Here is a 26,219-nt window from a genome sequence, read left to right as displayed (position 1 = left end):
ACAAGTAGTTACATACTTGTAGCTAGCATCACTATTGTGGATACTGACTAAAACTCTCTTTAAAACAAGTCTGTGGTGAGGAAGGGGTTACAATTCTGATGCCCAAATTGTGGGAAGCCTCTGGATGATCCAGCTCGACCAGATGCTGTTTGAGCCAACCACTGCTCAGGACCCTCGTCTTCTTGTGGCCACGCTCCTGTGCGAATACAAGCTTTTCTTTAATGGGCATGCTCAGTAAAATGCAGCGTTAGTGCACTAAAGAAAAAAAGCTGTGCTCGAAAGACTCCATTTTACTGAGCATGCCTGGTTGTCACCCAATCATGCCCAGTACGGATAAGCTCATACATGGAGGGAATACAGCCACCAGAAGCATATTTGGTAAGCACTTGTTGAGTATGTTTAAAGCGACCCATTAATAGAAGGACGGGGTGTAAACTGATCAGAGAAATCTCCAGAATATCCAGAGACTTCCCACTAGTGAGGTATCTATTTTTTTTAAATCCAATTTTCACTTCAGGTGCACTTTTACTCCACCCCCATAAAAAATACATTATTGTTAGTAGTTGGGGGGGGGGGGGGGGGAGACTTAACTACTGTGAAGACTGCAATCTAAAGCTGCGGGAGTCTGTAATACAAGAAGTGATGGAGATCTTCCACAGGTACCTCAGTGCTTTGACACCAGTAAATAATGCAGCTTAACAGCAAGCTTGGCCACTGAACAACCACACCTCAGTAGGAAATCACTTGTTCTTCTATTCATCTGTGGCGGCTACAAGAATGTGGAGATGATTTACAATCTGCCATGTTTCCCAATCAATTTGTTGTGAAATAAAAGACACAATTTGACTCCAATAAGGAGGTTCAATTCACAGATGCTGCCTTTGTCTCTTGGCTACTGTGTGATTTGGTCTATATGAATCTGCGTGAGGCACAGCCTTTCCTGCTTTGTGTCGATACGTGGACAATGGTGTGGGGGATTGGAGTGCTTTTCTGCTCTGCATCATACTGACAGCTATAAGAATGACACCATGATCCAACTGCAATTTCACATTTATTACAAATCTGAAAAAATTGGAATGGGCACAAGACCTTCACAACGCCATAGCAACCTATTTAGGAACAACTTGTTTTTGTAATGAGGAAAGATCAGTAATATCAACCTCCTAAACTGTCACAAGTCTTTCAAACAGTCATACTAACTAGCAGCTGCCAGTAATATGCCAGGGTTATGCTGCCAACATTAGAGGAAAACATGACAACCAAACTGAACTGTTAACATTTGAAAATGAGTTAAAGGGAATCTGAAGTGAAAATAAACGTATGACATAATGATTTGTATGTGTAGTACAGCTAAGAAATAGAACATTAGTAGTACAGATAAGAGTCTCATATTGTTTCCAGTACAGGAAGAGTTAAAAAAAACTTCAGTTACCTATGCAAAATAGCTTCTTTGAGCTCTGCAATAAAGTTGTGGATAGCACTGTCTTTTGAACTACTTATCTCATCTGTCTCTCATTGTTTTTTCTTTGTTTAAGGTTTCTCTGCAGAGAAAAGTTCAAAGGGTCATTAGCCTGCTCTGTGAAATCATTTAAATGCTGAGTGTTTTGTGGAAACTGCAATTATTAGAGGATGATGCAGTTATAAAAAAAAAGCAATATACCTATATAAAAATATGAGAATATTTTCTTTGCTACTATTCTATTAATTATCTGTATTACACAACCAACTCATTATATCATAAGTTTTTTTTCACTTCAGTGTCACTTTAAAATACTAAAACAAAGCATGAGCATGTCAGTAATAGGCCACGTCTCTTAAGTAGAGAGATTCAACTTTTGTCTCAACTCAGAATTTGTTTGCTTCATCTCATCAATTTTGCTATCACTCATTGCTTGAGATGCAAAACATGCACTCAGAACAGCAGAATGTCTGTTCGGTATACTGGAAAGAGCCAAGGTTAAAAATCTGTATTTGTGACTGTTAAATATTAACTTCTCAAAACAGTGAACATCTGCATTGAGTTACCCAATTTTACCGCAAGGGGCAGCAGAAGCAATGAAAGTCTATGGAGACTTTCATGGCTAATGTGGTTCGTTGCGGTGCGCTGGAAATATCCGATCCAACTGTGTTGCAGCGCACATTAATGGACTGACGGGAATCCCATGTGTTTTTTCATTGACAGGAATCCCAGTGACGTACTCCCATGCCCAGCAGGGAGTGCGATCACTTCCTCTCCTGCTGGTTGGAGGATGCCGCAATATACAGGAGATGACGGATCTCTAAGTAACATCATGGGATACCTGTACACACATGCTTGAGTGGGTGTTGCAGAGTTCCCTCTAGCATGTATATGAGGCTTAGGTATCACAGTTTTTTTTTAACAAAAACTAAGAAGCATATCAAACAATTAGAACTGGGACTCTCTAGCAAACTTTAAGTACTAAAGTACCATATTTTTTAGACTATAGGACGATCCAGACTATAAGACGCACCTAGGTTTAGAGAACAAAAACCGGGGAAAAAATGTACTAAACCTGGTGTGTTCATCATAGTCCAGGAGCATCTTATGGACCTTTTCCACCAATTATTATGTTCCCCCTGTATCCTTCTTTGCCCCCTCATGTACTCATCTGCCCCTTGTGTCCGCCTCTGATCCTGTGTCCTTCTCTGGCCTGTGTTGTCCTCTGCTTCTGTCCCTGTCCTCCTCTGGTCCCCCATGTCCCTCCTCTGCCATGTGTGTGTGGTGTCCTTCCTTGCCCCGGCCATCTGTGCCCCGTGTGTGTGTGGTGTCCTTCCTGGCTGTCAGTCCTCTGCCCTATGTCCCTTGCCCTGAGTTTAACATAGTAGGGAGTGATTAATATATACAATATGGTGTCCATCCTCAGTCCTTTGCCCCAATATAATTTAGTACTTGAGGATAATACATACACTATGGTGCCCGGGCTCTGGTGCGGTGGCCTGTCCGTCCTCTTTCCTTTTTCAGTGAGGTGTTGTGTGTGCGGAAGTAGCCGCATATAGAGCAGCTACGCAAGGCAAGAGAGGCAATCCACCAATCAGGCGGGGGGTGCTGCCCCAGACCTGCCAATCACCAATGTGCAATGCTTTGCCAGTGGTCTCGGTGGGGGGGGGGCCACAGCTCTGTAATTGGGGCCAATCAATTGCTCCAGTGCCGGAGCTATGGTCCCGCCTCTGACACCTTCAGCTCCTATTAGAAAAAGGAGCAGAGCAGTGCACAGTGGTGATTGGCGGGTCTGTAGTAGCGTGTCACCCCTGCCCCCCCCCCCCATGTCCCTCCTCTGCCATGTGTGTGTGGTGTCCTTCCTTGCCCCGTCCATCTGTGCCCCATGTGTGTGTGTGGTGTCTTCCGGGCCGTCCGTCCTCTGCCCTATGTCCCTTGCCCTGAGTTTAACATAGTAGGGAGTGATTAATATATACAATATGGTGTCCATCCTCAGTCCTTTGCCCCAATATAATTTAGTACTTGAGGATAATACATACACTATGGTGCCCGGGCTCTGGTGCGGTGGCCTGTCCGTCCTCTTTCCTTTTTCAGTGAGGTGTTGTGCGTGCGGAAGTAGCCGCATATAGAGCAGCTACGCAAGGCAAGAGAGGCAATCCACCAATCAGGCGGGGGGTGCTGCCCCAGACCTGCCAATCACCAATGAGCAATGCTTTGCCGGTGGTCTCGGTGGGGGGGGGGGGGGGGGCACAGCTCCGTCATTGGGGCCAATCAATTGCTCCAGTGCCGGAGCTATGGTCCCGCCTCTGACACCATCTGCTCCTATTAGAAAAATGAGCAGAGCAGTGCACAGTGGTGATTGGCGGGTCTGTAGCAGCGTGTCACCCCTGACACCACCCCCCCCCCCCCCGCCTCATTGGTAGACTGCCTCCTTGTTCAAATTGTGTTCGGCTGACGTGTCCGTCCACGTTGGGCTGTTTTTTAAGGCGTCTTCTTTTTCCAATTCCCGGCGCTTGGGTGGGCGATTTCTTTTTGTGCTTAGCTGTTTTCGAAGCGTTTTTTTCACAGCGGTTTTGTAATTCACTCCCTGACGCAAGTCAGGAAGTGAACTCTTTGACCCGGAAAAAATAAATACAATGTATTTATTCTTAAAAACGCAAACACAGTCACTACACAAAGCGATTTTGTGAGCGTTTTGCGTTGCTCCTATACTTTCCATTGAGGCAGAATCGCCTCAAAAATGGTACACGCACCGATTTACTGAATGGACAGTGCACAACCAGCGCTGATATGAACCTTCTCATAGACATTCATTGTCCACGTGGACGGGGGCATTTTTAAAAACCACACGTGGGCGAAAAAAAGCCAAAAACGCCTGCAGTGTAAACAAACCTTTAATCCTTGCATAGCTGCTCTATATGTGGCTACTTCCGCATGCGCACAACCTCAGTGGAAAAGAACAGAGGACGGACAGGCCACCTCACCAGAACCCAGGGAACATGGTTTATGTATTATCCGCACATACTATATTCTACTCGGGGCAAAAGACAGAGGATGGACATGGCCACTTCACCAGAGCACGGAGACCATACTGTATATACTATCCGCACCCTGCTATGTTACACTCGGGACATAGGGCACAAGGGACATAGGGCAGAGACGGATACGGGCCAGGAAGGACACCACACACACACACAGGGCAGAGGGGTAAGGAAGGACACCACATGTAAGCAATTGTGTGGGGGACATTCGGACTATAAAACACATAAGAGAGAGAACATGGTTATCTTTATGGATAAGATAGGTGTGGCCACTCATATGCATGACTTGGATATGCACTTTTAAAACATATTGTGCAGCATGGATAGTGAGTCCCGACACATGCAGCCTGAATTATTATCTATGGAAATCTTCATGCAATGTGCATGGAGAACTCATTTTCCACCCCCTCAATTGTTTTGTACCCTAGAGCCAATAAATGCCTGTAGCAAATTGTCCTGGTAGCATACAGGAAGGGCACATGGACAGCCAGGCATGGTGCAAACATCACTGTGGAAAAATAATCATCATCCACAAGTCAGTTTTTTTTTTATTCCACTGCCTTTTCAGTTCAATAACAAGATGGTTTGTTTATTTTTTTTAACTAACCACTAAAGGACCAGAGACTGCTGGTACCAAAAACGGCTCCTACTGAGGAATCGCTGCACGGACCCGCCTCTTTTGCTGTTCACCCATTGCTGCAGGCCCTTCGCTCTGCTGTCACTATTATGGCAGAGCTCTGTGAGCCGGTCAAGAGCTGATTTCATTGGCTCCTGACCGTGTGATCAAAAAGAGTCAATGAGATTGGCTCACAGTGATCACAGAGTCAGAAGCAAATGAAATTGGCTCCTGATCAGCTCACAGAGCTCTGCTGTCGTGGCGATGGGTTATTGAAAACTACGCCCTGGCAGAAATAAGCATCCACAAACGGCATAGATTTCAATTATCGTAGTCCAAAAGCTGTTGATGGCTTAATGGCAGTAAAATTTCTGGAATCAATTTAAGGAAAATTATGATCTGCTGGGTTGGAAAATATCAAACATGCTTGAAGGCAATTGTATGGAAGGGTGACTGTTTTTGAGGTATATTGACAATTATATACATTTTTAAATTGATCTAATCAATGATCAAATTATAAACTTCATTCTTCTGATCCATTATTTCTTCATACTTGTACTGATTATTTACGACAATGAAAATAAAAATACTGGGATTAGGTGTGTCTAAATAAATAAAATGTATTCAATTGATCTACATTATTGATCATTTAAAAAATATTGAAAAACGAGGGAAAACGAAATGATCTGTGTATGGCCACCTCAATCAATAAAATTATGCCCGTCTATGCACAGTCATTTATTTACTTAATTCTGGAGAAAAAGAGTACAGCAACTACCATTATAGCCAGTTATAATTCATGTCTCAAAATCTGTAAGTGAACCTTAAATCTTTTGCTTCTGAAATAAACACATGCCTTTTCCAGCAAGTCCTGCTTATGAATGTGATGAAGGAATTTAATTATTTTACAGAAATGTGTAAGGTTTTTGTAAAATTTCCTCCATTCTAACCCTATTTTACAATATAGTTCAAGTAAGAATGGGAAGAAACCCTCAATTCAAATTTAGCAGGAAAAGAAAAACAATCTCATTTAGGAGCCTCATTCTAACAGTTTCTATCATCACTGTTATATTGTAGGTAACACAAAGGAGGAGAAATGGTAACAACCGAAAATATTGTAACACCTGCTGTTGGGTTCCACTGATCACAGCACCTTTAACCACTTGAAGACCGCAGTGTTAAACCCCCCTAAACACCAGGCCATGTTTTGCTAAATTGGCCACTGCAGCTTTAAGGTCTCGCTGCAGGGCCACACAACTCAGCACTTAAGTGATTCCCCCGTTCCTCCCCACCAACAGAGCTCTCTGCTGGTGGGATCAGATCGCCCCCAGGTGTGTTTGTTCATTTTGTATAAATATTTTATTTTAATTACATTTTGTTATTTTTTGTTTTATTATTGGTCCTGGGGCTCCACGCCCATTGTCGTGATGTGGTCCTTAAGAAGTTAACTTGAGGAAGCAGGGTCAACCCTCAAAACGAGTTGGTGCTCAAAAAAACAAAAATCATTACCTTTACCACAATGTTAGTGACTTCTGACCACACTCCTATCACCTCACCCTGAGCGCCTCCTAACTAGGCTCTCCCATTCCTCATTGAGTGTTTCCTGGTGGGACAGATCTCTCCTGGCCTGGGGAAATCACACATTGGAGAAGGACCATGTATGAATAAATAAACTCTACTACAGACCAGAGTGGGGGACAGACTTATACTCTCCATAGGCCTGTACAGTATAAGTGTTATCAAGAGCCACCAAATTCCTATGAGTAGTAAATAATAAACCATTTAAAGTCATAATAACACAATAGACCTAGTGGCTCCTATGTTTGTTTTCTTCTTTTCTCCAAAAAGCCAGAGAAGACATCTAAACATTACCCATACTGTGGCTATCCTTTTGTTCTAAGAAATGCACTAGTTGTTTCAGTATTTCACTTTTACTGCTGGAATCTCAATGGGAACAGTAGACCCCTATTATTTGGGTAACTATCAATGGTCATGAAAAGAAACAACAACAACAACAAAAATACTACTGTATACAGTAAGACAGTGTGAGCTGGTTTTGAAATGCACAGAAAATAGCATATATATCTATGGACACAGGACAAGCATGAACTAGACTGCAGAAAACAAGCAGGAAATCTCTCTGCCCATTTGCCATGTAATCATTCATTGCCTTTGGGTTTTTTTCCTTTCTCCCTAATATTTTTTTCTACATGGTTACGTTAGATGAATTATAACTAGTTACAGCAAGGGAAACCTACTTTTTTTCCCTTGTTATTCTCCCATAAAAGTAAAAGTACTGTATTCCCATAAAAGACATTACCTAATAATGTTAACATCACTAAAAAAGAATTATTTGAGTTGCCACCTGAAGCAATCAGAATCTGGCATTTGTTGGTAATAAAAATACAGTTCATAATTGGCAGAATTTTAAAAACAAGAATCTGTGACATCAGGTAATCGCTGAATTCTGCCCCCTCCCCCTGCAAAATACAGCTGCTAATACTATACAAAGCTTGTGTATTTTTAGTAGATTTATAATTCCACTGCAGGTTTTAATGGTATACGGTGTGGTAAACCCCATCAGAATTCGCTAGAATGTTTATTTATGTGTGTTTGTAATAGAAATACAAAAGCTTTGCAGTATCTTCCAGCCCTACATTTCTTTGCAAATCGCTAATAGTGACTGCTAAATCACTTTCCTGTTATTCTGTGAAATATAAGGCTATCAAAACTAGCCATATTTAGTAGGCATTACATGATATTTACTCTTTCTGTATCTCAATTGTATGGTCATGTTTTCAAGTTACCTTTGTGCACATTTAATACCCATCCTATCCCCAATTTCAGCCTATTAGTTCTCCCCAATCAGTAATGCAAGATAATTTTTTAATTACTGTGCTTAGCAGCTAAAGACCGTTAACACATACTCAGCCTGTTTACCCAAGTTGCTAATTTAGAAGTGTGGGACGTATCTATGGGCACTTAAAGTTACATTCTTTATCAATGCAATAATTCAAAAAGATCAGCATTTACTACCAAAGCAAGCTTGCATTTTTACTACTCACAACTTGTCAAAAAGGCCAGAGAATTATATGTACCTACTGTACCAATTTCTGTTGAGTAACAATCTGCAATGAAGTTGTACTACCAGAAGAAAAAGGGAATATTCAGTGACCTATTGCTTATCTGAGTTACTTTGTTTTCTTGAACAGTGCAAAATATTATATTGGTCAAGAATATATTTTAATCTAAATATAACAAACCTTTACCAAAAAAAAACAAAAAGGAGGGTTGATAACCAATTGATATGTACACAATATGAATTCATTTGGAATTGTTCTAAATAGAAGGGCTATTCAATGTAAATGTACAGTTAGAGAAAACGTCCTACTAACATAAGGGGTTATTCAGTCCACAGGGATGGTATAATCATGCCTGGTGGTGGTTGTGATGGTAACCCGACTTACTGCCCCATCGCAGTTAAATGGACAAGTTCCAATCCGAGACACATCTAAACATAGTTGTAGTGAAAACTCAGAGGCACCTAATATTAGGAATGTTGGACAGTGGGTAGCGGATATGCTTCTATATTAAAACAAAGTCATAAGAATGATTAAAAAAAAAGTTACAATGCTCTCTTCAGCTCTTATTGAGCCTCAAGTCATTCCAAAAATAGAAGAGGGAGATATGTGGAAGAACCACCATCCATAAATCTACATGAAGTGACTTTTGGGCTTCCAAGACTGTGGACATCTTCTTGTAGGTCACTATCTGAAGCCACAAAAATAAGAGTGTAAAGTAAAAAGCTATAAAGCAATTGTCAGTGTGTCTTTTTGTTTTTCAAAGTACAGTAAAAAGGGTTTACTTTATCTATTACTATATATCATGACCATTACACTGTGGTATTTATTCACTGCATATAACTACCAACATTAAACTACACAGAACTTATCAAATGAATTAGGATGTGTTTGAACTCTTGGTATCATTGACTTATGAATCCCAACTCCTAAACATAGACATGCACACTTGGCCCTTGCCAGAGATGTAAGAACACTCATTGCCTTGAAATGGTTTTTAGATTTTACAAATATTTTTTTTTCTTCTGCTGTTCAACCTACCTCCACACCATGGTACCCACAGCAAGGTCAAGGTACCTTTCACCTGACAGATTCATTAGGATGGTGTTATATTAGTAGAGTTTGTAATGGTGGATTTACTATGGTTATTTGAACTGCTTAGCAAAAGCACCGCCTATCGGACTTAATCACCTCCTCAGAAGAATGCACTACGTTTGGAACAAATCCACTTTTTACACCCTCCCAACCTTCTTGAATATTTATCTCCCCCTTTCTAACAAGCTCATAGATATCGCGAGTCAAGTCAGTGAAGGCTTTCTCTACGTTGATGGCATCTCGGGCTGAGGTTTCGATGTATCTCATTCCATAGGCAGTGGCCAGTTTCTCGGCCTCATGTCTTGTCACTTGTCGTTGCGTGTCTAGGTCACATTTGTGGCCCACCAAAACAAACACAATCTGATATGGCTGCACATGGGCCTTTGCTTCCTCTAACCATTCATGAACATTCTGGAAAGAGCGACGGTTGGTGATGTCAAATAGCAAAAGCCCTCCGACAGAATTTCTGTAGTAGGCACGTGTGATTGACCTGTAAATAAGAAAACAATCCTGTAAAAGGATGTGGGAGACAGAGTAATACTTGCATAAATAAAAACATCAACATCCATTTGTTTATCCATTTTTATTAGTGTTCCAACCAACTAGCTGAGTGAGTAGCTTGTGATCCCTATAAAGTTCCATTGTGTTTTTGGAGACCAACATAAGCTTAAAAATGGGATAAAATCTTTACCAAGGTTCTAATGTACTGTATATACTAAAAGTCTAATGTTAAGCCAATTCCCCTTGAAATGTTAATATTCCAAGACTGGAGGAATGTCAGTTAATGTCAGTTAACTGAGCAGCTAACTTAGGAACAGAGTAGTAGAGAAGTAGAAGTAGATTGCCATCATCTACTTTCATGGATATACACACTGATCCAATAACTACACCTCAGTGATCTATGGTTAAGAGGGAGCGATCAGGGATGTACTTTGGCGTAGTGGTGCAGCTCTCCAATTCTGTATGTATGGCTGTGATAAAATAGGAGAGAGAGCGCACTCAGTGCATCTGAAGTGTCCATGGGCTGGACGCCCGTAGAAAGAACTCACCTGCAAGTGTTGCTGGTTATCCCATATGGGTGCACCAACTAGTAGGCTTGCGTCACACTATGCCGGGGACAGGGCTCGTGGAGCCCTGGTTTCCTCTCCAACCTGTGGTCTGTCGAGACAGGCGATGAGTGCAACTCAGCCTTTATTGTCACGAGCAGTACTGCAATAAGTGGCAGCTCAGTGACAGAGATGGGCGCAATAGGAAACTCCTTCTAGTATTTTACACAAGCTCTAGTAGAATATCCTGCTTTATCATTTTATGGGTTTAGAAAGGAGATACCTTAAGGGCCCATTTCCACTATAGCGAATCTGCATGCGTTTTCTGCATGCAGATTCTCATAGCCAATGATAGTAAATGGGTCTGTTTCCACTTGTCAGGAAATCTGTGCGGTTTACTGTGGAGAAAAAAATCTGCACAGCAGGGCCATCAGAATTTGCACACCGCAAGGCAATGTGCGATTCGCATGCAATGTAAGTAATAGGACATTCGTATGCGTTTTCGCTATGTGAATTTTCCATGCGAATTTGTGTATGTTTTTGCCTAAAATCAACGTAAAAGCACACAGGCACTGACATGGTTAAACTCACATACTTACAAAAATACGAGAAAACGTATGCAAATTTGCGTTAAAATTTGCATACAAATACATACGAATTTGCACCCCCATGCTCTATTTGGCTGCAATAGGGGCTAAATCACACCAGAACCTAGACAAGACAAGACAAATAACATTTATATTGCGCTTTTCTCCTTGCGGACTCAAAGCGCCAGAGCAGAGCAGCAGCCACTAGGGCGCGCTCTATTGGCAGTAGCAGTGTAAGGGAGACTTGCCAAAGGTCTCCTACTGAATTAGGCCTGGAACCCACTGAAAACCGCAAACGCAAAACGCAACCGCTAGCGTTTTGTCTGAGCGGTTTGCAAGCGGATTCATGCGCGTTTTTGGTCGTGTTTTGCAACATTGTATTTTTTCCCCAGCGGGTGCCTAGCGTTTTGCGTTTTTATCCTGATTGGTCCTGTGAATTATTTTTTATTTTGTTACAGTGTGCTGAACCGCAAAACGCTAGCAAAACCGCTCAGTTTAGGTTTTGCTGAGCGTTTCCGCTAGCGGTTCAATACTTTACATTGAAGCGCTAACGCTCCCAAAATGCTGCACGTCCTGCGTTTGCGTTTCTGAGAAACGCAAACGCTCCTGTGGAAGTTGCCCCATCCATTAACATTAGCCCAGCGTTTTGGCAAACTGCTAGTGTATCGCAGTGCTGCCAAAACGCTGCCAAAAGCGCTCCTGTGGGTTCCAGCCCTTAGTGCTGGCTTACTGAACAGGCAGAGCCGAGATTCGAACCCTGGTCTCCTGTGTCAGAGGCAGAGCCCTTAACCATTACACTATCAGCCAACTGCTGCATGCAGCTAATGCAGATCTGACAAAAGTGTCAGAAACACCTGATCTGCTGCATGCTTGTTCAGGGTCTATGGCTAAAAGTATTAGAGGCAGAGGATCAGCAGGACAGCCAGGCAACTGGTATTCCTTAAAACGAAATAAATATGGCAGCCTCCATATCCCTCCCCACTTCAGTTACCCTTTAAAGAGAAATTCCAACCAAGAATTTAACTTTATCCCAATCAGTAGCTGATACCCCCTTTTACATGAGAAATCTATTGCTTTTCACAAACAGACCATCAGGGGGCGCTGTATGACTGATATTGTGGTGAAACCCCTCTCACAAGAAGCTCTGAGGACCGTGGTACTTTTGACAGTTTGCCACAATGTAACATAGTTCACAAACAGGAAATAACTGTTTACGGCTCCCTGCACACTGCAAATCCGTTTTCCGATTCCGATTCCGTTTCCGATTCCGTTTCCGATTCCGTTTCCGATTTTCCCTGAATACATTCAACAGAAAAACGGATCAAAAAACGCAGCATGCAGTAAAGATTAAAAATCGGAATCGGAATCGGAAGTAAAAACAGATTAAAAAGCGGAATCTGAATCTGAATTGCTTGCAGTGTGCAAGAGGCCTACAGCTGACTCCAACAGCCAAAACAGCTAGCAGCAGCTACATAACCTGCCCACAGTAAAAATGTCACCATGTAATAAATGTCAGAATGTAAATCGGGGAGACTAAAGATTTTACAATGGGCAAACACTGACTAAATCATTTATACATAATTATTGTAAAAATGAAGCACTTTTTTATTACACTATTTTCACTGGAGTTCCGCTTTAAGGCCTCCTTTCCACGTACTGTTGATAGGCAGTAAAATGCCTCTCAAACTCTCACAACTGCTCACTGCTGCATGATAACTGCTCACTGCTGCCTGTTAACGGCTTGCTGAGCACTCAGCTCAACAGTCCGTGGAAAAGAGGCCTAATGCCATGCATACAAGCTCGTTTATTGCGCGGATCGAGCCAGCGGCTCGATGCCGGGGCATCCCCGTTCGTCCGCGCATGCGCGCGGATCGATTGCCGCTCGTCCCCGCCAGCGCTTCCTTATCAGCGCTCGATTCCCTGCCATTGTCCGCAGGTAGGAATCGAGCGGGCGGGGGTCGAGCCGCATGATCGGGCCAGCTGAATATTATCAGCTGGCCAGATCAGCTGGTCGATACACGGTACAGAAACGTACCGTGTATCCCCAGCATTAGTCTGCTCCTACACTCAGGCCTAGTGCACACCAGAGCGGTTCGGCTGCGTTTTGCGATCCGCTTGCGGCTGCGGATACGCTTGGGTAATGTATTTCAATGGGCTGGTGCACACCAGAGCGGGAGGCGTTTTGCAGAAACGCATACTCCCGGGGTGAGGCATTTTTTGGATTGCGGATGCGTTTCTGCCTCAATGTTAAGTATAGGAAAAACGCAAACCGCTCTGAAAAACGCCTGTTCAGAGCGGTTTTGCCGGCGTTTTTGTTACAGAAGCTGTTCAGCAACAGCTTTACTGTAACAATATATTAAATCTACTACACCAAAACAGCTACACAAAACCGCAAAACGCTAGCTGAAACGCTACAGAAAAAGAAGAAAAAGCGTTCCAAAATCTGCTAGCATTTTGCGGATCTGCTAGCGGTTTTTGGTGTGCACCAGGCCTCATTGAGGGCTGGTGCACACCGAGCGGGTTTTTTGGCGTTTTTCCAGCCGCTTGCGGCTGCATATACGCTTGGTCAATGTATCTCAATGGGGTGGTTCACACCAGAGCGGGAGGCGTTTTGCTGAAACGCATTCTCCCGGGGTGAGGCATTTTTTGGATTACGGAGGCGTTTCTGCCTCAATGTTAAGTATAGGAAAAACGCAAACCGCTCTGAAAAACGGCAGTTCAGAGAGGTTTTGCAGGTGTTTTTGTTACAGAAACTGTTCAGTAACAGCTTTACTGTAACAATATATGAAATCTACTACACCAAAAACGCTACACAAAACCGCAAAATGCTAGCTGAAACGCTACAGAAAAAGAAGAAAAAGCGTTTCAAAATCTGCTAGCATTTTGCGGATCTGCTAGCGGTTTTTGGTGTGCACCAGGCCTGATAGATGTTCTTATACCAACTTGTGCTGCTGGATCTTCTAATTGTAGTGTGCAAGCACTGTGAACGTATTTGTTGTACCATCTATTGTTTGTATTTTACTCTACACAGCGCCATGAAAGATAAAGGATAATATTACATAATAAACATTTGGCCTGTAAAGCTCCATGAAGAGCTTGCTGCTGTTTCTGCCTTAGGGCCTGTCTCCACTGGTCAGTTTTTCTGCCTCTTTTCCACGGACTGTATGATAGGCAGTGAAATGCCTCTCAAACTCTCACAACTGCTTACTTCTGTCTGGTAACTGCTTGTTGCTGCCTGGCAACTGCTTGCTGAGCACACAGTTTAACTTCCCGTGGAAAAGAGGCCTTATGTGACAGTGCTGCGTCGCTGTCAATTGTTTTTCTGCATGGGAAAAACGCATTCAAGTGTGAACTAGCCCATTGATTTAGGCCTTTTTCCATGGACTGCTAGCTCACTGCTGCCTGGTAACTGCTTGCTGAGCACATAGTTTAACTGTCCGTGGAAAGAGGCCTCACATTGGTTGCAGTTTTCCTGTGCAGAAAATAAAAAAACTGACGAATGGAGACAGGACCTTAGGCCACATACAGACATCAGACCATAGTCTTTGGAAAATGAAAGATCACAGACCAATCTTACCACCCTTCCTGTAGTATAAGAGCCATACTCTACACAGTCTTTTCTATGGAGCTGAACTCCCCATCAGACAGAAATCTTTGCAAGAAGCTGCACACACAGATGCTGTACAGACACAAAAGATCAGTATCTGCAAAAGATCTGTTCCTGCCAAAAATCCATTCCTGCAAATTGCAATGATAGTCTATGAGATCTGCAGATCATCATACACACATGATTTAACTGACATTCATCTGCAGATCAGATCCACCAGGATGGATTTTCAGATCTGCAGATCTGCAGATGAATGTCAGTTAAATCATGTGTGTATGATGATCTGCAGATCTCATAGACTATCATTGCAATTTGCAGGAATGGATTTTTGGCAGGAACAGATCTTTTGCAGATACTGATCTTTTGTGTCTGTACAGCATCTGTGTGTGCAGCATCTTGCAAAGATTTCTGTCTGATGGGGAGTTCAGCTCCATAGAAAAGACTGTGTAGAGTATGGCTCTTATACTACAGGAAGGGTGGTAAGATTGGTCTGTGATCTTTCATTTTCCAAAGACTATGGTCTGATGTCTGTATGTGGCCTAACTCTTCCAGGGTTGCATACAGATAGAATGCAGCCTGCAACCGACCCAAATGCTGTAGCTGCTGAAGTCCAAACTACATAGTATCTGCAAGCAAGCCCAACTTATTTGCATCTGATTGAGAATCTGTAGAGATGGGCAATGAGATGCAAATAATTCTGAGTTGATGCAGGATTATGTCAATTTTGTATCCATATGTATGCAGCTTGTAAACTCACCAGTAGAATTCCACCTTCAATTGGCCCATTTACAAGCTGCATACAATATCTGCATTATTTTGCATCAACTCAGGATTGATTACATCTTGTGGACTATCCCTAATCATCTGTAGGGTGGGAACTCACTAGGGCATTTTTGGCAGGATTTTGGGATCGCAGAGGATCGCCATTGATTCCCAAAAGCGCTTTGCCAATGAAACAGAGAGGAGGTATCCATTAGTGCGATTAAGGGTAATGCAGAATTTTTGCAGTTAGTGCTCAATGCAAAGTATATAAGTGCTGCATAAATCGCTTATCTAAGCGATTATGCATCGTTTTGGGGGCCCGAGCAATTACGCTTAAATAAAAAAAACTTTAATATACTTACCGAGTCTCAGTATTTCCTTCTTCCATCCATAGCCCCACCCCCTAAAAGAGATCACAGGCGCTTCTCTGATTGGTCATAGAGAAGTACATATGACCTCTTTCTTTAGGGGGCTAGGGACAGAAGGACGCCTGGGATATATAATAAAGTTTTATTTAAAAAAAAATGAATCACAAGTCGGAAGGGCTGTACAATTTACTGTACAACGCTTCCAAGCATCGGAAAATCGCAAATGCAAACACCCTAGATATCGCTGCCACAGTACTGCGGCGATTTCAAACCGCGATTCCTAGTGGGTTGCAGGCCTCAATCATGAGAAAGTCCATCTCATTTTAGGCTTTTCTTACGTTTTTAATGCAGTTGGAATAAATTATAAAAGTAGGGATTGTATTATGAACAACATTAAACTCCATTGAAAATTGCATTTGTTTTGTGTTTAGTTTTCCATTTGCACAAATTGTAGTGTAAGGCTCCTTTCACACAGGCAACAGACAGGAGGTGAATTCGCCACCTGTCAGCTGCTCTTCTTCACCAGCCAGGCATTTGCTAGCACTCAGTATCGATAGTGTACAGGCAGACCCCACCCCATGGAGTCAGATCTGAGCGCGACCATAGCCATGCTCAGACTCGACATATTGATGTACTCTGCTGCCCTGTAACACCACCCAGTGTCAGAGCTTGACACGCCATGGTTTTACTACCACTGCAATTTGGCTGCATATAAATTGCACTGGTGGGTGGCAGATCAGAGTTCATGCAGTTCAGCCTCCCGAAAGAGGCCTAACATAGGGGCAGATTTATCCAAACCAGTGCACGAAGCAAAACTGGTACATGGGCATTTTATGCTTTCACCAGTTAATTTTCTGGTGATCCTTGGATACCCCTGACCCCATTTTAGATAGGTACCATCTAAAGATGGGTTGAAGTTTCATCTTAAGGCTGGGTTCAATAGGACATAGCGTGAAAGGCTGCGTTTTATGTCAAGTATTATGTTAATGTTTTAATGCCTTTGTGGTTCGCATATACAAAACGCATATGCGTTTTCCATGTGTTTTTATATTTCCATTTATGCAAATCACTTGGAAGACAACACGAAGCAAAAATACAGTAAAAAAAAAATATTTTGGGGAAAAAAATGTATATAAAAACGAATACCATTGCATTCCCATTGACGTTCATTATGTGCGTTTTGGCAGCATACCTGCGTAATAGGCAACAAAACCAGCATTTGAAAACGCATAGAAAATGCAAATGTGTTTTATATGCCTTTTTTTCCTGCGGCCCATAGACTTTCAATAGAGACAAAAATGCAGTATTTTCTGCTATGCGTGCCCCCAGCCTAAGGCCCCGTTCACATTACAAACGCGGAACGCAACGCATACGAACGCATGCCATCCGCGTTTGTATGCGTTGCGTGGCTGATCCCATTCACTGAAAGTGAATGGGACAGCCGCGCATTTTTTGGAAAAAATGCGTGCAGCATGCGTTCCCAGACCACACAGGTCCGGAACGCATGCAGTGTGAACATCAGACAGTGCAGTCTATGCGCTTTCTAATGTCGTGCGTGTTGGCCTCCTGCACGCGTTCCCGAAATGCAGACGGAAATACGTGCAGTGTGAACGGGACCTAAAGGATATCTTTGTGCAAATATAATTTTAAAAATCATGTTTGGAAACCATTAGGAATGATCAATTAATGCAAATACTTTATAGTTTATGCACATTTATGTAAATTTTTATGCAAATATATGCAGCATGAGAATGGACCAATCAAGTCAATCCAGGTTTAAATTGATTGGTCCAATTGCAAGCTGTATATATTTGAATAAAAATGTGCATACATTTGCATAAACTCTGAAGTAGTTGCATATAATGATATGCAACTACTTCAGAGTTTATGCAAATCATCCCTGATTAGTCAAGCAAGCTGAAGGGTGCCAATTATTAACCCTTTGAATCTGATTGATGGTAAAAATGATAAGAAATGATGGGGAGGCAAACATGAACAACCCATGCAGCTTGAAACTGGGTCCATCAAAATGTGCAGCAATTTGTCTGGTCCAGCTTGAAGCAGCAAGTAGCTACTAACACCTGCTTGTCTTAAGTGTGTGATTCAGACATTACTGCAGCTAAGGCAATCAGCCGAGCAGCCAGCCTCAATATCCCTATCACTTCAGGTGACATTTAAACCAACCGCTCATGTGTGGACTATGCCGGAGATAGAGGGAAGCTGCACTTTCCCCATACACCGTGACAATATTACCACAATTTTACACGTGGAATGGAGTATGTATGTTACTACCGTGTTTCATTTAGGCATAGGAAGAAACCGCATGATGGCTGTCTCTGCAGTAAGCTCGGGGAATATATTAAATATATTCCCTTACTGATTACCTAATCTGTTCCTTTGTGCATGCAATTCAGGGTCCAGCTATTGGCAGCACCCAAATTACAGTGGTTTTATGGACCAAATCTGGTGCAAAAAATGACCTGCTTTGCATCGAATGTGCTATAGGACTTAAAGAGAACCAGAGACGAAGCACCCTCACGACAGCAGCAACATTTCATATAAAACAACTAAAAACGGGAGGGAGCGATGTCTCTATCACATGTCAGAGGTAAAATATGTATATTTGATAATTGTGTGTGTGCAAACTTGCTTACAAAGGGCACTTTATATGCTATTTTGTATATATATATATATATATATATATATATATATATATATATATATTAGTAATTATGATTACTATTTTACAGTGCACCATAGTTGTCTAGGCTATATTTGTTTTATTGATTTATCTAGCTGATCTAGCTAATAATATACAGTATATTGGTATTTTACTTTGACACATTATAACAGCATTACTCCCCTCCCTGTTTTTGATTGTTTTAATGTCTTTATATGAAATGTTGCATATTTATGATTTATATCTAATAAAACAGGAAAGTGGTCTCTTGCCACTATGCATGAATGTTCCATTCTCTGAATGCTGTTCTGAATGGTTTGAAACAGAACAAACATTTCAAACACAGCAGATTGGGGTGGAGGTTAACTCACTCTTGACGCCACCCATCGTCCCAGCTCTCCAGCTACCTCCTCCTCCCAGCTGTATAGAAGGAAGTATTGAGAGCTGGAACGCACCGTGGAGGGCAGAACACAGAGGCGGCATTATTATTATTATTGTTATTATTATTATGTATTTATATAGCGCCGACATATTACGCAGCGCTGTACAGTGTATATATATATATATTATGTATATATATATATATATATATATATATATTGTCTTGTCGCTAACTGTCCCTCAAAGGAGCTCACAATCTAATCCCTACCATTGCCATGTGTCTATATTATGTAGTGTAAGTACTGTAGTCTAGGGCCAATTTTTAGGGGGAGCCAATTAACTTATCCGTATGTTTTTGGAATGTGGGAGGAAACCGGAGTGCCTGGAGGAAACCCACGCAGACACGGAGAGAACATACAAACTCTTTGCAGATAGTGCCCTGGCTGGGATTCGAACCAGGGACCCAGCGCTGCAAGGCGAGAGAGCTAACCACTACACCACTATAGTCAACCTGTCTATAACTCTCATCATTACTTAATGCCAAGTATGCCACCTTATCCTCATATGTCTGCACAGCAATACTATCCACCCACCCAACCACCTTTGCCTCCAAGGACATCCAGCCCACAAGAACCCTCTCCTGACACACCAGTGTATACAGATATAAGTGGTCAAGATAGTGGTTACAACAGGCCACACCAAGAGTTCCCAGCCAGTAAGACACACAGTATTTCACCAGAATTGTTTGTAGACGATAATTAATGTGGCCTTCTTCCATTTGGGTTGTATTTTGGTTTTTATGTTCTTGTTGAAATTTTATGTTGAGAAGATTTTACTGTTATTTCTTATTTTAAAATTAAAAAAAATTACATTTTTTACCATATAAAACAGAGAAACCGAGAGCCCAATATAGTGTAGTATGTATTGGATCAGGGAGAATTAGTGTGGAGTAAGTATTATACTTACAAACATGGGTTACCGTTTAGGCAACCACTATATAGGCAGGTGGGGAGATTAGACCCGTCCCCACTCAGGATTAAGATGTCGCTCTCTGAAGAAGGAAAGGAGGGTCTGTCACCCTTCCAACCACCAAGGGTGGATATCTTGACAAGTAGATGTACAGAGGCGCCAAAAGGACAAAACATGCCAAAACGTTTAAAGCATGAAGTATAAGGTAACCTTCGACACGACAGCAGAGTGGCTAACAATATCGATCGGAACGACTGCTAGTGGTTTTGCTGCACTACAGTGTAACTTGCATTACAAGTCAGTGCCTTATTGTGCCGTGTTACTGTACAACTGTAGTGTGTGTGTGTGTGTGTGTGTGTGTGTGTGTGTGTGTGTGTGTGTGTGTGTGTGTGTGTGTGTGTGTGTGTGTGTGGCGTTCCCGTATTCGGCCTAAAGCGCAAAGCTGACTCGAATACGAAACGTGGATTGTGTGCTGAGCACTCGACAGCCGAGTGGACGTGTCTACCAACAGCTAGTGGTGGCAGCAAGAAGCGTTTGAGGGGTCACAGCCTTGTTTTTAGCTTGAATAAGGCTGCACCCTGCTTGATCTGGTCAAACCCACAGTCAGGAACTGTATACGCAGGCGTGCCGGATCCTGACACATGCGTTTTTACTATATGGCAAAACACTGCTGAACTGCACAAATGTGATTGCTCTTGTGAAGTGTCTCCATGGGTGGAGTGCATTTGTTGGCACAGGTAGGAGCTACAGAATATTAGGGAGTGTTTTCATGCTGTGCTTCATCATTGTATGTTGCTGCGACAAATCCTAGCGCTACTTTAGGGGACCCAGCAGGAAACCACCTAGGGAAATTCTGCTAACGTGACTGGGTGGACCAAACAGCTAGAATTCAGATAGGATGTAATAAACTATGCCCACACAATTCAGCCACTCAAAAGGCTTTGTGCTGTAGAGGGTGCTATGATTGAAGACCTATGAGGTTTTCTCCTGGGACACCTAAACTATACTAGCTCCCACATTTGTGTGTGCAGTCCTCATGCTGAAATATTATTATTAGCCCTTTATAGCAATGTAAAGTAGCTCTTGCCAAGTTGAAAGCACAGTTTCAGCAAGGCTGAAGAAGCACCACTTGTTGAATGCGTTGTTGCTTAGCAACACACTATGCTGCAAAGCAACAGCACACTTTCCTCCTGGAACTTGCCTGTTACAGGCTGTATCCTGGCAGCACACACACCACACATCGCTGCACAGGGAACTCTGGAGAGGAAGCTTCACTCCTTCATGAATCAATGCTAATATTTCTTTCTTAAAGAGGAACTTCAGCCTAAACAAACATACTGTCATTAAGTTACATTAGTTATGTTAATTAAAATAGATAGGTGATATAATCTCTTACCCACACTGTTTTAAAAGAACAGGCAAATGTTTGCTTTCATAATAGCAGCCATCTTTTTGGTTGAAAGGAGGTGACAGGGAGCATGAGAGACAGTTCCAACTGTCCTGAGCACCTCTCCCAGTTGCTAGGCAACGTGAATAACAAAATAGGAAATCCCATCATGCTCTGCACAGCATCAGGGAAAAAAAGCCCGGGCGCTTTTTCTTTGATGGGTGGAGCTTAGTTAAAAATGCAGCTAAAAATGATGCTTTGGTAAGAAAAACAAAGTTCGGATGCTGTGAAACTGTTAAAGAAACACAAACCTTTTCAGTGCTGCTGAGTAGATTTTTAGTCCGGAGGTTCACTTTAAGTACCGCTGTCTGCAGCAAATTTTCAACCATTTATAAATCTCCCTCTAAAACACCCTACACATGCTGGATAAACCTCAACTAAGAATCAATTTGGGCCATCTTGACAGAATCTAGCATGTGTATAGCTGTCTCACTACATTGTATTTTTGTTCCCTGCGCCACAGGAAGCCACTCTCTTGTTTGACACCCATTGTCATTCCTCTGCATAGAGTAGCATGTCTGTACAGCATTCATTCAAGAACTGATTCCCTAATGATCAATTAACAATTGTTAATGGCCATAGAAGTGAACATGTGTAGGAGGCTTAAACAAAGGACACCTGACGTGGAGGCTGCCATACGTGTTTCCTTTTTAAACAATACCAGTTTCCTGGCTATCCTGCTGATCCTCTGCCTATAATACTATTAGCCATAGACCCTGAACAAGCATGCAGCAGATCAGGTGTCTATGACATTGTCAGATCTGACAAGATTAGCTGCATGCTTGTTTTCGGTGTGATTCAGCAACTACTGCAGCCAAATAGATAAGCAGGGCTGCCAGACAACTGGCATTGTTTAAAAGGATATAGCCTCCATTTTTTTACTCCTCGCTTTAGGTTCCCTTTTAAAACAGGCACAGAACTTACAGGTGCCATACGATTTCTGGACTGATGCTTGTTACTTTGGTTGTTTTTTGACCTGACGGGTTTGTTTTTATAACCTGGTGCTGCAAATTATGTAACTGATATTAAAGCCCAATTCCATTTTTAGGCTAATTTCTCACTAGGGCATTGCATTGTGTTATATATAAGGTACACATAACGCAACCGAGAATAACATTTGCAGTGGCATGTGATGTTATGCAGGCAAATAAGCAACTGACCACTGTGTACCTTAATAAACTTACATTGTGCTTATCACCCTGCGCGATTCTAGCAATACACTGCAAGTTCTGTGTCGCGTAACACCACTGCATGTTCAAGAGGTGGTGTCATCCGGCGGCAAAAAAGGCAAGGTAGGGTTAGGTTTAGCCATAGTAAAATAAACATTACCAATCCTTTACTATAGCGATCCAGCAGTAGAATATCACTAATTTGAGCAACATTCTACTAGCGACAATCCTCTGCGCCCTTTTTTCCTGGTGGCCTTTTTCATGTATGCATTACATTTGCAAGCACTTTTCAAATCACTGGCACATAGAAAAGCGCTTGTAGGGTGGACCAGCTGCAAGAGATGAGCAGGGCTGCAAGATCAGGCCTAGAGATTTTATTACAGAGTCCCTGGCATAAACACCCGCCATGTATCACTCTACAATTTTGATCATCTAGATTGAGATCTAAAATGGAGACATAAGCCCACAGCAGTAAGATAGCAGCTGTGATCTTACATCTGGAAACCCGCAGGTGAAAGGAAGAATCTCATTGGTTGCTATTAGAAATGCTTGAAAAATTTGACCCGGGTAGATTTCTTGCTGCATGGGAAGTTGATTTCTTGGGAGGACAAATTGGGTTCAGAAGCTATTGAGACCGGCAGCTTGGAAATTGACCAATTAATTTTCGCTGGTCCATCTTCAAACTGCATACATTTGCATCAAATCCAAATTATTGGTATTCCTAGTGAAGAGTCAGAAAAACTGCCCAGCTGAATTTCACATCTCTGGTTGCTGCAGTATTGGTAACTGTCACAGGAGATAACCCATCAAACCAGAACTGGAGCAGATGATGAGCAGCTTATTAGGGTTACGCTAGCATGGTTAAGGTGACCCACCAGAAACTTCATAGGAAAGTTCAGTTAACATGATTGGCTGCTTTTTCAACAATTCTCCAAGGACTGTACCTCTAGAAATGTTAGCTTTCATATACAGTGGTTTGCAAAAATATTCGTCCCCCCTTGAAGTTTTCCAAATTTTGTCATATTACTTCCACAAACATGCATCAATTTTATTGGAATTCCACGTGAAAGACCAATACAAAGTGGTGTACATGTGAGAAGTGGAACGAAAATCATACATGATTCCAAACAAAGTGGGGTGTGAGTAATTATTCCCTGAGTAAATACTTTGTAGAACCACCTTTTGCTGCAATTACAGCTGCCAGTCATTTAGGGTATGTCTCTACCAGCTTTGCACATCTAGAGACTGAAATCCTCTGTCCGGCCTGGTGCACACCAAAAACCGCTAGCAGATCCGCAAAATGCTAGCAGATTTTGAAACGCTTTCTTATTTTTCTATGGCGTTTTGCTAGCGTTTCGCGGATTGCTGCAGATTTCAGTATAGTACATTTCATATAATGTTACAGTAAAGCTGTTACTGAACAGCTTCTGTAACAAAAACGCCGGCAAAACCGCTCTGAACTGGCGTTTTTCAGAGCGGTTTGCGTTTTTCCTATACTTAACATTGAGGCAGAAACGCATCCACAATCCAAAAAAATGCCTCACCCCAGCATTTTTCGTTTCTGCAAAACTCCTCCCGCTCTGGTGTGCACCACCTCATTGAGATACATTGACCAAGCGGATCCGCAGCCGCAAGCGGCTGCAGAAACGCTGAAAAAGCCGCTAGGTGTGCACCAGCCCTCCATTCTTCTTTGCAAAACAGCTCCAGCTCAGTCAGATTAGATGGACAGCGTTTGTGAACACCAGTTTTCAGATCTTGCCACAGATTCTCGATTGGATTTAGATCTGGACTTTGACTGGGCCATTCTAACACATGGATATGTTTTGTTTTAAACCATTCCATTGTTGCCTTGGCTTTATGTTTATGTTTAGGGTCCATTTACACTTAATCAGTTGCTCTCAGTTAAAAACGGAAAGAAAACTGATTTTCAAAGTAAGTCCCAGGTTTTCCTATGGCACCTTTCACACTTAAAGAGAACCCGAGGTGTGTTTAAAGAATGTTATCTGCATACAGAGGCTGGATCTGCCTATACAGCCCAGCCTCTGTTGCTATCCCAAACCCCACTAAAGTCCCCCTGCACTCTGCAATCCCTCATAAATCACAGCCGTGCTGTGAGGCTGTGTTTACATCTGAAGTGTCAGTCTTAGCTGCTCCCCCTCCTCCTGCATAGCTCCGGTCCCTGCCCCCGTCCCTTCCCTCCAATCAGCAGGGAGGGAAGGGATGCAGGCAGGGACTGGAGTTCTGCAGGAGGCGGGGAGAGCAGCAGACTGACACTATAGAGATAAACACAGCCAGCTCTGACAAGCTGTTTGTCAGCAGCGTGGCTGTGATTTATGAGGGATTGCAGAGTGCAGGGGGACCTTAGGGGGGTTTGGGATAGCAACAGAGGCTGGGCTGTATAGGCAGATCCATCCTCTGTATGCAGATAATATTCTTCAAACCCACCTCGGGTTCTCTTTAACGCGTTTTAACTGAAATCTTCTTCCCAATGCACTAACGCGTACTAACGCATACCAACTGATTAAGTGTAAAAGGGGCCTTAGGGTCGTTGTCCTGCTGGAAGGTGAACCTCTGCCCCAGTCTCAAGTCTTTTGCAGACTCCAAGAGGTCTTCTTCCAAGATTGCCCTGTATTTGGCTCCATCCATCTTCCATCAACTCTGACCAGCTTCCCTGTCCCCGCTGAAGAGAAGCACCCCCAGAGCACGATGCCACCACCATATTTGACACTGGGGATGGTGTGTTCAAAGTGATGTGCAGTGTTAGTTTTCCGCCACACATAGCGTTTTGCATTTTGGCCAAAAATTTGCAGGGATGTACAGAGGCGCCAGGAGGATAAAATTCACTAAAAACGTTCGGGAGGCGGTGGTGGACCAGCCAACCCAAAACAGACACAATGCTGTCAATTTCAGTAGAAAAATATTTATTCACATACTCCCAGAACAATTGGCAACGCGTTTCGCAGGCAAAATCCTGCTTCTTCAGGCAATAAACAGGAGTAACACACTGGAAATGACAGATATGAAAAGCAAAAATGAGATATCTGTGTGTAGCGTAGATGTATTGCATATGTGTGGTATTAAGGGACATGGCCCTTAATACCACACATATGCAATACATGTGTGGTAACAACAGGAGTAACACACATTTCCAGTGTGTTACTCCTGTTTATTGCCTGAAGAAGCGTAATTTTGCCTGCGAAACGCATTGCCAATTGTTCTGGGAGTATGTGAATAAATATTTTTCTACTGAAATTGACAGCATTGTGTCTGTTTTGGGTTGGCTGGTCCACCACCGCCTCCCGAGCGATTTAGACTTTTTAGTGAGTTATATCCTCCTGGCGCCTTTTAAACATCTCCGCAAATCAAGATATCCACCCTTGGTGGAAGGGTGTCCCACCCTCTTTTTCCTCTATCCAAAGAGAGCAACATCTTAGTCCTGAGTGGGGGAAGGTCTATACTCCCCACCTGCCCTTACAGTGGTTGCCTTGGTGGTAACCCAGGTTTGTAAGTTTAATAATTACATACATTATCTCCCATTGTCCAATACATACTACACTATATTGGGCTCTCGGGTTTTCTGCTTTTTATTTTGGCCCAAAAGTTCCATTTTGGTCTCATCTGACTAGAGCACCTTCTTCCACATGTTTGCTGTGTCCCCCACATGGCTTGTGGCAAACTGCAAACAGGACCTCTTATGCTTTTCTGTTAACAATGGCTTTCTTCTTGCCACTCTTCCATAAAGGCCAACTTTGCGCAGTGCACGACTAATAGTTGTCCTATGGACAAATTCCCCCACCTGAGCTGTAGATCTCTGCAGCTCGTCCAGAGTCACCATGGGCCTATTGACTGCATTTCTGATCAGCGTTCTCCTTGTTCGGACTGTGAGTTTAGGTGGACGGCCTTGTCTTGGTA

The 26,219-nt window shown here is 42.6% G+C and overlaps 1 protein-coding gene across 1 annotated transcript in view; it reads right to left on the bottom strand.

The window, feature by feature from the left end:
* Positions 1-3,866: 3,866 nt before the first annotated feature.
* Positions 3,867-26,219, bottom strand: part of RAB39B (RAB39B, member RAS oncogene family) — a 32,483-nt gene continuing 10,130 nt past the window's right edge. Inside the window, exon 3 of the mRNA XM_068251152.1 lies at positions 3,867-9,781. Within this exon, the coding sequence (XP_068107253.1) occupies positions 9,355-9,781 (427 nt within the window). The 3' untranslated portion in view covers positions 3,867-9,354. The remainder of the gene's footprint in view (positions 9,782-26,219) is intronic.

This window comes from Hyperolius riggenbachi, chromosome 8 (assembly GCF_040937935.1).
Source record: "Hyperolius riggenbachi isolate aHypRig1 chromosome 8, aHypRig1.pri, whole genome shotgun sequence".
NCBI lineage: Eukaryota > Metazoa > Chordata > Amphibia > Anura > Hyperoliidae > Hyperolius > Hyperolius riggenbachi.
This window is presented reverse-complemented; position numbering and strand designations above follow the sequence as displayed.